Raw genomic sequence first — 13,470 nt, 5'->3', positions numbered from 1 at the left:
GAATAATAAACAAGTCAGTAGGTACTTGCAAGTTTTAACTTATCGTACTCGCCGACAAAATATAAACATGCGCTTGTATAATGTAAACAAATTTTTTCAAGTTTTCTGAGACACAGTTCCGACCTTCCTTGACAATATGAAAAAGAAATTTGTTAAAGTGTATTATTTTGAAATTATTGTCGATAATAAACTGTTTCTCTCAAATCTAATATTCTCAGGTCTTCTGTTCTTTCTGTGTTGCTTTCTTGTTGTTATATAAGATAACATCTCACAACAGATCCATATTATCCTAGAAATTTATTGAAAAGAAATTCCAGCTATCTGAAGGCCAAAAACTCTACCAGTATCTAACTGGCTAATTGGTTGCTGATAATCTAAGTTTTATTTTCTCATTCTAGGTGTAATATACTCTTGGAGATAGAAATTGTGTGTATATTGTTATTTGATGGACAGCTTTTTACGACAAACGAAGAAATGAAGCCGAAATAGTTGTAATGCTAGTGCAAAAATTCTAAATATGTTTCAAGATTTTTGTAATGAACATCTTTTTGTATACAATATATTAATTTCTTGTTTCTATGACACTGCGTTATTTTTTTTCCATTTTCTGCGTGTCACAAAAAACACTCGATGCCAAAGCTTTTGTTTTAAGTAATCCCCCTTTTTTCCATTAACTAGCGATGAAATTTATTTTATCAAGTTAAACAAACAGAAACTTAATCTTCTTGTCTTTTTATAATTGATTCGAAACTTCGTAATTTACTCTGACAAAATATTATAATGAATTTACTTTTCGAGATAATTGGGTAGATAATTACGTTCGCAAATACACTCAACGTAGAAGAGAGGGTGGTTTCTAAAAGAGGGATTATATGAGACGGATCTTGCTTCTTAATAATAAATTTTTTTCAGTGGATTCAGATGGTAACTTGAAAGATATGGTAATTTTTCTTCTTAATATTTGCATTCAAGATGTTTTGACAGGGCTTCTCCCAATATACCGGATAGTCAAAAACAAGAACATTTTCGTGTGCTGGAACTCCACCTGTATGTTCGTCTCTACACTACTGTGTATCTACTATCTTTTCACTACATCATGTGATACTACAGTTTCCCTTAATGCATCCACCAAATCCTTGTGAATTTGCGTTCGGATCAACTTTTTTGAAAATATTTACTTAACGTACGTTGCGACTGGCTCGATTTCAGATCTCCATCATAAACATGGTTCAGTAGGTTCACTTTCAGTTTCTAGCGTGATTATATAATAATTGTATTGATTTATACATGAATCAAGGGCGGAGCAAATGGTTTAACCTAAGTAAACGTGCAAGTTGGAACGTTTGATGCTCGGGACAGATATAGTTCATCACCCAAACACAGAAGATACTGTTTATCCAGGAAATATCAAAAATGGTCTTTAGGACTTCTTATTCGACTTATACAGCAATAATCCGTGAACCCCAGACCTTTGTTATTTTATAAATGCCAAAAATTTGTTAGCGCATGATTCCAACGAACGTATGGGTTACCGTGATTTTGGCAGGTGAATTGTACTAAAGGTTTGTAAAATACTGATATAAATTCATCAATAAGTGTGATTTCTCGGTATTGCCTTCATAATATTATTAAAGATCACATTATTCATTGCCAGACACTTAACATAGTGACAACCCCTTTCCAGACACCCGTAATGATTATTAAATTATAATTCTACTTAAGTTATAGTATAAAAGCTGATTTTTATATATAATAGTTGGGTAATAATTAGATCATATTTCTTCATTAACCAGTCATTTTTAATAGTTCCAACCCCTTGTTTGACAAGCATGCATGGTAGATATAGAAGCGAGCGCGAGGCTCAATAGTCCAGACAATATTGCTGATTTAGAAGTTGGGATAACGGAAGAAATTAACAAAATAACCACTGAGGTCATACAAACTGTACGAGAATTCCAAAATCGCCTCGGTTATTGTAAAGGAGTGAATGAATGGTGTCCATTTTGAACATTTAATTTAATTTTAAATCACATTGAAAAATGCATTCTAAATATTTTGCGACATTATTATCTTCATTCTACGTAAAGTTTTCAAAGAAACATTATTAAAATTTTACATCTGAAAAATTAATTTTCTTAGTTATGATACACAAAATTGAAAAACTTTGTATTGCTGAATATATGACATTCCAACAAGGTGCCACACGACCCCCTTTCTTATGTAAATTTTTCGAGGGGATGCTTATAATTTCAAGGGAGTGCTGGAGTGGGATAATATTTTCATACTGTAAATTGTCAATTTAAGAATAAAAATCGAGCTGTTTCAGGTTTTTTTCACATAGTACATAACGCTAAAATTGAATTCATTCAATAAATATGGACCGCATTGTATACTGTGTGCCAGGATGGGTGAAACGACTATTGTAAAAAATTTACATTTTTAGAGCCCAGCACTGCTTGTTTAAAGACTAATTTCCAAAATAAGTTTTGTTTTGATAAACGAAGTATTTGTAAAAGTTATTGATATAAGTTTTACAAATCAAAAACTAATATTTGAAGCAAAGACTGCCATCGAAACACAAAGTTGTATCCATAAAATTATTAATCTGTTAAAAAGAAGCTCTCATTTACTATTTTATAAGACTTAGATTGATTTTGAACACAATATTAACATCAGAGAAAAAGTTAGGTGATTTGGTATTGGGGATCAATAAATCTGGTGATTGCTCTGTTCAGTAAAATATATCCAAATACTTAAGTACTTCGTAGCGTTTAATCAATAGATTTCTTACAACAGGAGGCATTTATTATAAGATGAAAGATACAAAAACTTATGATGGAATTTGATGCAGGTCCTTTAGTTGCTAGGAATTAAATGTATGAAGATCCCAAAATTTCACTAGGAAATCGAAACAGAAGATCACGTTGAATACGTATTGAAAAATGCGCATATACAGGAGAGAGATTCGTGTAGTCTAACATTTAAAGCGAGGTTTCCAACGTCCTTCGATTCAATTACCACGAACTAGTGTTAATGCTATTGTAATAAGCAAAGTATGAATGTTTTCTAATGATGAAAATTTTAAATTATTGTGGACAACTAATTTCGAAATTTGATATATGGGCTTAGATGGAACTTTTCTCAATAACTTTTTTTCATATTTGCCACATAAAAGACAGCTCACTTAAAAGAAGGTTTGTTGGAAAATTTTCGAGGCATATTATATTAGAAATTAAACTTTTGTTAAGCAGCGATAAATTTCAAAAGATTGGAATCGAGTTCTTGTAAAGAGAGTGCAATTTTAGCAAAATCGCACCGGTAGTTGCATTTTTTAACAATTATTTATTTTTTTTGTTTATTTCATAAGTTCTTGATATGAAATGATGTCAGAAAATAGAATTTTTAATTAAAATTGAAAAAATAATTTAAATATTTAGGAATTGGAAATCGCAAAAATTTTATCGGTTTTCAGATGTGACGTCATAGGCTCAATAAAAACATTAGGCAGTTTTCTGCTTGATGATCACGAGGTTATCGTTACTGGCAATGTAGCATGTGCTGTTATAATATAGTTTTTATTTATTATTTACGTATAAAGGAAAACATTTTTCTATACATAAGAATAAAGTGGATAAATATTTTATAGATTAAGTTCTTACATTATTACATAATCACATTAAAAATTAAAAGCATAATAAATTTAGTTACTATAAAATATTAAAATAACCCAGGCAACAAAAATAATTACAACTCTCCGGATCGTCAAAATGACCAACACTTTGAAAGTTTTGAGTTTGAAAGTGTTGTTCGTTTTGACAAACCTGCGGGATGTAATTATTTTTGTTGCCTGGATTATTTTAATGTAAGTAAGATTCAAGATTATCTTCATATTTTATAGTAACTAAATTTATTATGCTTTTAATTTTTAACGTGATTATGTAACAATGTGAGAACTTAACCTATAGAAGGTTTATTCACTTTTTCCGTATATATTGAAAAATGTTTTCTTTAAACGTAACCAATTAATAAGAACTGTAATATAACAGCACACGCTATGTTGCCGGCAACGATAACCTCGTGATCATCAAGGAGACAACTGCAAGTTTTTGTTAAACCTATAACGTCACAACTGAAAACCAAAGAGAATCGTTTTCTTATGTAGTTGAAAATTTGAAATTTTTGCGATTTTCAATTAAATATTTGGATATTATTTTTTCACTTTCAAGTCAATATTGTACTTTCCAACATTATTTCACATCTAGAACTTATAAAATAACCAAAAAAATAAATAAAATAAAAAAATCCAAGTACCCTGTTGTTTTCACTTTTAATTTCATTCTGTTAGTATTTTTTAATCAGTAAAGTATCAACTTGATTCGAGCTCTCTCTCAATTTGGGAAGTATTCAAATAAATGACAATCGTGCATCAATATGAGTAGATAATTTTTTCCACCAACGTGATTTTTTCCCAAATTGCAATCGTTTGTTTTCATATTTTCACAAACAAAGTTCTACTTCGTCGAACTAAGCTAAATTTGATGCAATTGTGCAATTACCTCGGATAATTTAGTATTGTACTGTTGATTTGGCAATGATATTTGCAACTGAATCTATTTAATTGAATAATTTCCAATCATCCAATCAATTTGTGTTCGATGTCTTTCAGTATACGATCATGAAAGATTAAAATGACACATATTGAAATGGACGCCACTGCAAGTTTGCCGCACTCGAAAAAAACTTAATTCTCGAGTACTGAGAAGCGGGCGCTTTCGAAAACTAGAAATTAATAATTGACATACAACTTGAGTTGAGTATGAATGCGGGCGAAATTTAACAAAACCTTAATGTGAGCTCTTGTATTTGTTCTTCAGCTGGAATAATTTCGGAGAATTTAGATCAAACACATAATTATTATACAATTATCCAAACACTGAGATATTGACATAAAAGTACTCTATACTTTAATGAGTTGAAATACATTTATTAACTCAAAAACTATTATCATCCATTCAATTAAAATGTACCTCACTTCGCAGGATAAATTGATAATGTGCTCTCTAATATCAGAAAGTGATTGAATATGAATTTGCAAGTACATGATCCAATGAAACGGGATATATAGGGCGTTCCAACGAAAACTTGACATCCCCCAGAAAATGGAAATGTAAAAAAATGATAAACTTTAATGCATACCAAAAAATGGAATTCTTTCCTCTTCCAATGAAATTTGACGTATTTGCTTAAATTTTGAATAGTTATGGAGTTTCTGGGAGTTGAAATTTCCTTTGGAACAACATGTATTGTAAACTCAAATTAATTCGTTGAAATTTCTGTATACCGGTGTATTCATAAAATTGTTATTGTTCGAGACACTTTTATTGAATTTTTTATGGTCATATTATGGACACCAAGCTTGTCTTTTAAATAAATTGCCATACCATAAATTGTTTATAACAATGTCGATAATTTTGTGAGTAAAAAAATCTTACTGCCTCATTTGCTCCTATCTGGTAAAGTTAACTTTATTTATTCAAAAATTATTGTTCAAACTCAACATTTAAATGAAATAGGTACTAGAAGTATATTCAATTATTGGAGTCAAAACTAGTTCAGAGTTGCGTTCGTTTTACTAACCGTACATAATCTCTTCATCAGTTACAATTAATGTTATTAATTTCGTTCAGTTGCGATATGGAGTGACCAAGGTTTTTACACTCCATACTTGCGATAAGTACTAATTTCAATGTCACTGAAGTTATTAGAGCAAAATGGGCCGACAGAAAAAACAATAAGAGGAAAATTAAGTGCTATTTAAATGCTACTTAAGTGCCACATTACGAAATTTTCCGCTGTGTGAAATTTTGAAAAATTGGCTGTTTTGCTTACTTACTCAGATTTCTTTGCAGAACACTATCATTGGTGAAGAATTATAGATTCGTGTGGCATCATTAAGGGGCATATATAATTATGTGATCGACTAATGCTAATTAAATGCTGCGAAAAAAATGAATTTTGAGGAGACTTCATGAAAACAATGACTCAGTCTGTTACTGGGAAACATAAGAATGAAAATAAACAAACTTAAAGAAAGGAAAATAGAAAAAAAAGTAGAAAAAACTAATATTGAACTCCTACGGGAAACTTAGGGGAACCCTAAAAGATAAAAACAACATTAACCCAATCGAGCCAGAGGAAATCGTGAACACCAGTTGGAAAAAGATAGAAACAAACATCAAATAAAAGGCACTTGGATCCAGGACAGTAAACTACACAAATAAGAAAAGAACTAAAACACCATGGTTCTGTAAGGAAGTGAGAGCTACGAGGATATATTGAAAAATTCTTAGCCTACTATAGGACCAAACAAAATTTCAATGTCAAAATATTTTATTACTCAACATATTCTCCTCTTAACTGGATCGATTTATTACAGCGAACCTGCAACTTCTCTAGATCTTTCAAAAAAAATGTTTCTTCTTGCTCTGCAAACCAGACCTCGACAGCATTTATTATCTCCTCGTTGGAAAAAAAACTTTTTTCAGTTGAGGAAAGAGATTATAGTCGGACGGAACCAAATCTGGTGAATAAGGGGGATGTTCTAGTAATTCAAATCCTAAATCACGAATTTTTTATGGTAACATGAAATTTGTGTGCGGGGGCATTGTCCTGCAAAAACAAAACAACTTTGGATAGCCTTTCGCGTCTTTTCTTTTCAATTTTTTCCCGAAAAGTGGTCAGTAATGTCGAATAGGAATCTCCAGATATTGTTCTACCCTTATCCAAAAAATCAATCATGATTACTCCATGGCAATCCCAAAAAACTGAAGCAAGAACTTTTCCAGCAGATTTTTGGACACGAAACTTCTTAGGTCTTAGAGAACCAGAGTGTCGCCATTCCATCGCTTGTTGCTTTCTTTCTGGATCGTAGAAATGTACTCAAGTCTCATCCTTAGTAACAATTCGGTTTAAGAACTCTACATCGTTTTCAAATCGAGCACAGATCGAACGCGATGCTTCTACCCTTGCACAGTTTTGGTCGACATTCAAACATTTGGGGATCCATTTTGCAGCAATCCAAATTGACGTGAACTATATGATGAACGCGTTCGTATGAAATATTCAGTGCTTCGGATATCCGTTTTAGCCCAATTCGACGGTCTGATAAAATCATGTCAGGAACTACATCGATATTTTCGAGGACTCACATAGAATCTGGCCTTCCTGATCGGTCATCATCTTCAATGGAAAAGGACATTGATCACCAAGGGTATTAAGCATATCTTCGTAAATCTGCTTACCCCTTTACCGTTTCAAATACAGATACATGATGATGGCTCGATACTCGAATTTTTGGATTTCCACAATTTCGGTGGACATCTTTTTTCTTTTAATTTAACGCGTAACTCTAGTTTACTATTTTGACGTCAAACTTTACACTGACACTTCTAATAAGTTATTGTTCGTTGCTATAGTAACGCAATATTTTGTTTATGCAAGGGACTGGTCTAGGCTAACTAGATATCAATACATCCTTGTAAATGTCAAGAAAAGAAAGGAGCCTACCTGAAATACAGAAGAGTACGTAATGAAATAACAACATTAGTAAGAGACATCGATAAGAGAACAAATATTGGGAACAATTTTCCAAACAGATGAATAATGATTTTTATGGCCTCCAGAAACAGATATATCGAATGATAAAGGGGTAAAGAAAAGAAGTCAATAAGCTCTTTGAGACAAACCAAATACAAAAGGAAACATGGGTCAAGTACCCCCAAGAACTGTACGAAAATGAAGATGAAAATAGATGATATACAGTTTGAGTTGACAGAGGTGCAATCGGCTATAAAACAGCTCAAAAACTGAAAAAGCCAAGGTCAAGATGGCATAATTAACGAATTACTCAAATACGGGGGAGAAAGCCTAGCCAAGCAACGAACAACTTTCATTAACAAGATCATGTCACATCAAAAAATCCCAGACGATTAGAGAACGAGTACTATGATTCTCATGTTCATAAAAGAAAATAAAAAATACTATCTAACTATAGAGGAATCAATTTGCTGGGTAGAACTTACAACAAAAGTCATCACAAATAAAATAAACAGTCTTATCACGTTAACAGATAAGCAACAGGGATTTAGATCGGGAAAGTCGTGCACATATGCGATCTTCGTCAGCAGGCAGATCACAGAAAATCGATTAAGTACAACTGACCAGCATTTATGTGCTTTATAGATCTACAAAAAGCTTTCGATTGAGTACAACTAAAAGACGTAGTATATTCACTATATGATAAACAAATCCCTTGATAAAAACCATTGGAAATATAAACATGGACAACAAAATCCAAGCCAAAGTGAACGAAGTGCTAACGAAGCAAATAGCAGTACACAAAGGGATTCGCCAGGGAATCACCTTAAGCTTCTTGCTTTTCAATATAATTATGAACGAAATAATCAAAAAAGTAAGAAATCTAAGGGGCTACAAGATGGGGATCGAAATATCACAATATTATGTTACGCTGATGATGCTGTTCTAGTCGCAAAAAATGAGGATGATCTTCAAAGGCTTTTACATGTGTTTAACTGCACAGCTAAATCTTTCAATAAGATATTATCTACGTCCAATACAAAGTGTATAACCACATCCAAAACTCCGATAAGATGTAAGCTAGTCATAGACGACCAGATAATTCACCAAGTAATGGAATTCAAATGCCTAGGAATCGAGATTTCAGGATTTGAACACATAGAAAACGAAGTAAGAGAGCAAACAACTAAAGCCTTAAGAATAGCAGCATGTTTGAACGAAACTATATGGCAAAATAAACATATCGGAATACAAGCCAAATCGAGATTATACAAGGTCACGGTAAAACCCATAATGACCTACACTGCAGAGACACATCCAGAAACGGCGAAAACCAAAAGAATGATGGAAATAGCAGAGATGAAAGTACTACGCAGGATAGCCGGAAAAACCCTACTGGACAGGGAAAGTAGTGAGAATATCAGAAGATTGTGCAAAATGGGTTCTATCAAGAAAGAAAGAATGGAACGAGCACCTAAGTCGTATGGATAACAACAGAGTGGTCAAGATAGCGCGCGTTAAATCCCCATTGGGCCGAAGTAGTACCGGCCGACCAGAAAAAGGTGGAGCGACAACCCTGAAAGCAGGATAGGAGGCAAGGATAAAACAGGCGACTACGTCTAATACACGGAAGAGGAAAAAGAAGAATAGTGAATAATTATAGACTCGTATGGTCTCGTTAGGGCCTGTATAATTAAGTGCTGGACTAATGCTAATTAAATATTGCTGAAAAAATGAATTTTTCGGAAACGTCACGAAAACAAATGACTTTTCTCCAGTTTTTTCAGCAGAACACTATCATTGGTGAAGAATTATAGACTTGTGTGGCAGGCATTTAATTATACCGACCGTAAAGAGGCCACACCAGAACATTTAATTAGTATTGGATTATGGAAAAATTCTATTTCAATAATCTTTTTATTTTGCACATTACACTGCTATACTGTTTTCTAAAGTTAGCAGAACAGCCAAAAACATGCATGTTCCGCTTATTGTTTTATCTGTCTGCTCATATTGTTATGCTAACTTTAGTGACATCTAATTTCAGAATTTGTTCAGAATTGCAGATGAAGACAGCTGTCATAAAGTTTGTTCAAAGTTAGTTGAAGAAAAATATTATAAAAAATTAGAACAAGTTATATGAAAGTGTATGAAAAGACGCGGCATAAAATAAACTGTGGAATATATTATCAGTTCCGTGAAGAGACTTGAATCGTGAATTCGAGAGCGATTGTCAGTCGGAACTTCTCCGAATTATTCAAATTTAGAAATTGTAATAAGTTATTTAGCTTCATTCTTATCGGTGTAATGAGTTATAAGTGAAGTGTTTATTTGTCAAAACATGTAGTGTTCATAGTGAAAATTGATCTTTTATAGGCAAGTGTTTTCCGAAAGATATCCTCAACTTCCTCCCTCCCTCACCAAACTTATAAATTCCTTACATCAGCTCTCTCCTTTAAAAGAAAAAGATTTCATAATATTGGAACATGACAACATCCTCCAAGGAATGCTTCCAAAACGATCCTGAAAAACTTCCGAAATCCTAATACTGGAACATAGGATCGAAGCCTCTAAAGTTCGCAGACTGCAATACTCCAAGACACACTTAACTGAACATTCAGAATATCAAAAATATACAAAAGAAGGGTAAAAATAAAATCGGAATTAACATCGAAACCTCTCTGGATGCCAATAATATCTTAATGATAAACCAAGCCTTTAGGAATTGTTGAAAACATGGGCGGTTCCATCACATCAGAGTACATTATACAAAAATGACATCTCCTAAATAAAAAAAAGTCAGTAGCGTAAAACCTGATGACTCCTTCGAATATGTCTCGTCAACTACAGTTCTTATTACATTTGAGGGACGTCCACGTCCCAGGGATTTTGAAATTTAATCCGTTCTAGTTACAGTTGAAAAATATACAAGTCCAGTCATTCATTGCAAAAATTCTGCGAATTCCTGCCGTAGCACTAAAAGATGTATCACATGTGGAACTCTTCATCCTGAACTATGTACAAATCTTCTAGACTGTCCACATACTACGAAGCGTTCCAACTCTTTCCCCCTTCAAAACCAAACACAAAAACTCCACATAGATCATCCTTCACTTTCCATCTTCTTCCAACGCAAGCACTTCCAACGTCTTACGGTATTACAAAAAATAACTGGATTTGATAAAGACGCTCATAATGCGGCCCTAATTTCTCCCTGAGTCAACGATCGATGTCAATCTCCAGTACCAAAAAATAATACATACTCGAAAAACTTCACTTACAGAAGATAATAATATGGATTTTACATCTTCTATTACTCAGTTCACGTCTGATAATCACATACTTATATCTAGCTCCCAAAACTATCGACTGTTTTAATTTACGAGAATTAATGAACTTCTTCAAATACAACTTTATTCAATGGAATATTCGTAGTTTTAGCGTTAACAAAGAAGTCCTTTTATAAGATATGTTAATAATGTACTTCTAAATAAAGTCTGGCTAGCTTTAGGAAAGCCTACCCTAATGAAAAGCTTTAGTTGTTTCAGTAATGATCGACACTATAGCTACGGTCTCGATCCGCTGCAAGCTTTTTGATCACCAATTCGCTTTGCCTCCAAATTCATTTGTAAGAACGACCCACAATTCTTAATGATGGCTGACCAACTCGCATTCCGACTCCAAACATCTATAAAAAAGCTGTCCGGATATTACAATGACCTCACCTTCTTTAGCTCTGGAGTGTACGTGGAGAACAATCCAAGAATCCAGATTCAATGATCACTTCCCTGTTCTCTGCTCTTACAAAAAATGCAACACTACGCCCACCTCCACTACCAACCTTAATCACGCAAAACATAAAAGAAAGCGTTGAAAAAAACCTAGCTAATCTAAAAAATATCAATTTCTTAACTTTTTATGACCATGTATAGGGTGGACCCCACCCAAACGTTCACCCAAAATTATTAATCGTATTTAAATTCTAGTTTTCAAACTTAAGCCTCATTTTTATCTGAAATACGCCATAAAAATAAACAAAATTATGAAAACATTATTGAAAATTTTAGTATTTCGATTTTTTATGAATAAAATTTTGATATATATGATTCTGCACCATGCACAATTTGCAAAATTAACTTTTTCTGTACACTGTATAAGTGAAATGCAAACTTTTGGAGATGTTCATTGAAAACCTTATTAAGACATCTGCAAATGAATAATACTACCCACAAATTACATAATGGTTAACTTCATAAAATACTTCCCATTCAATTAACAGAGAAATTAATATTTTATAGGTAATTTGCAAAATGTTCCTTTCATTGAATGAGTAATCTAATTTTATTTCCGGAACTTTGTATAAACTACTTTCTATTCATATGAAATTGAAATTATCCTGATGTATATATGTATGTAAATTTCTAAATCACCTTGTATATGTATTTGAGTATTTCGTGCTTTTTGAAGTTTGACTTATTTAAATATATGACTTGTCAAAAATAACAATGACTTAATACTTCACCACAATTAAAAATGTATAATTTAAATTTATTTGGGAGAGATTAATTACACTACTAAATAATACAATTTCACATAAGATTGTATTCACCACCTTGTTATCCATGTTACCTAGAAGCTTACCAAGTGAAAATACTTGTAAATATGAGATACGTATACCAATTTGAACCAAAAGAAACCATCAACACGCATCTAAGTACTGTTGTTTTCATATTATTTTATATAAAAAGTCTGCCATTAAGGATGTATCCAAAAATTTTGGCTTCATTATATAAATTAACCAAAAGAATAATAAATATATTGTGATGTCACACATCAAATTATATGGCTTAATAAGTTTATATCAGTAACAATTGATAATGAAAATACATAATTAATTTGTAAAACCTGTGAATAAGTATCACCTAACCTCACAAAAGCTTATTGGCGTTTCTGAAATTCATAAAAAACTAATTTTAAAAGTTATAAGTACATACCAAGTTAATGAGTATCTTCTGGCAGCACACAGGTCTTTTTAGTCGAGTCACTTAATGGATAAAATTATGATAACGTAATATACACTAAACTTTTCAGTTAATACACAATATTCACAATTTAACTCCTGCCAATAAAGCTCAAAGCCAACTATTCTAGTTTTTGTCAGCTTTCCGCCAAATTAATTGCGTTCGTTGTGCTCTGTTAGAGTGATAGTTCTAGTTTACGAAACAAATACACGATGTCGCTACATAAAATACAAACACTTTCTCCCGGTAATTTCGTCGCAAACTAAAATTATTTTATCAAAAGGTCCGTGCTGGAATACAATCCCCTCCGATTTCCTGTTGCTAAGGATACAACGCCGACGCGCTTACAAAATGAGAATGAGAGGATAGTTTTAAAAATTGATAAAAATATAAAAAAAAAAACTGTTTTTGTACTGTATTCGGTACCTTTTAGGAATGTAGAGTTTTTTGCAACTAGGCATAGCGACTACTTGTTTGGATTGAAATTCCATATTCTGAATGTGAGCTGCTTTTTGAAATGAATAGACTGGAATTTAACCTTGATGTAATTAATAGAAAAATAAAATTTTCATGCATAAGAAGTGTGAAAATGTTTCTGTTTTTGTACAAAAATTTTTAATTGCTTAGAATTTTTGAAAAGTTTAAAATTCTACTAATATTTCAATGTTGAAAAGAAATATTATTACACAAAAGTAAAAATAAAGATGGCATCCTTCATTATACATACATATATATATATATATATATATATATATATATATATATATATATATATATATATATATATATATATATATAGTGCGACTATAAAGTAATGGTTGAATTTATTATTCTTCTGACACAGCTCTTTTCC

At 32.2% G+C, this 13,470-nt stretch overlaps 2 protein-coding genes across 2 annotated transcripts in view; one reads left to right on the top strand and one right to left on the bottom strand.

The window, feature by feature from the left end:
- The window catches only part of LOC130893394 (rho GTPase-activating protein gacF-like), a 438,283-nt gene extending 425,338 nt beyond the window's left edge, over window positions 1-12,945 (bottom strand). The window contains exon 1 of the mRNA XM_057799454.1: window positions 12,591-12,945. The gene's annotated coding sequence lies outside the window, so the exon portion shown is untranslated. The remainder of the gene's footprint in view (window positions 1-12,590) is intronic.
- LOC130893037 (uncharacterized) lies at window positions 8,296-9,087 on the top strand. Its single transcript, XM_057798803.1, has one exon. The coding sequence runs from the start codon at window positions 8,296-8,298 to the stop codon at window positions 9,085-9,087; it is 792 nt and encodes a 263-aa protein (XP_057654786.1).
- Window positions 12,946-13,470: the final 525 nt, after the last annotated feature.

This window comes from Diorhabda carinulata, chromosome 4 (genome assembly GCF_026250575.1).
Source record: "Diorhabda carinulata isolate Delta chromosome 4, icDioCari1.1, whole genome shotgun sequence".
NCBI classification, from domain to species: Eukaryota; Metazoa; Arthropoda; class Insecta; order Coleoptera; family Chrysomelidae; genus Diorhabda; species Diorhabda carinulata.
This window is presented reverse-complemented; position numbering and strand designations above follow the sequence as displayed.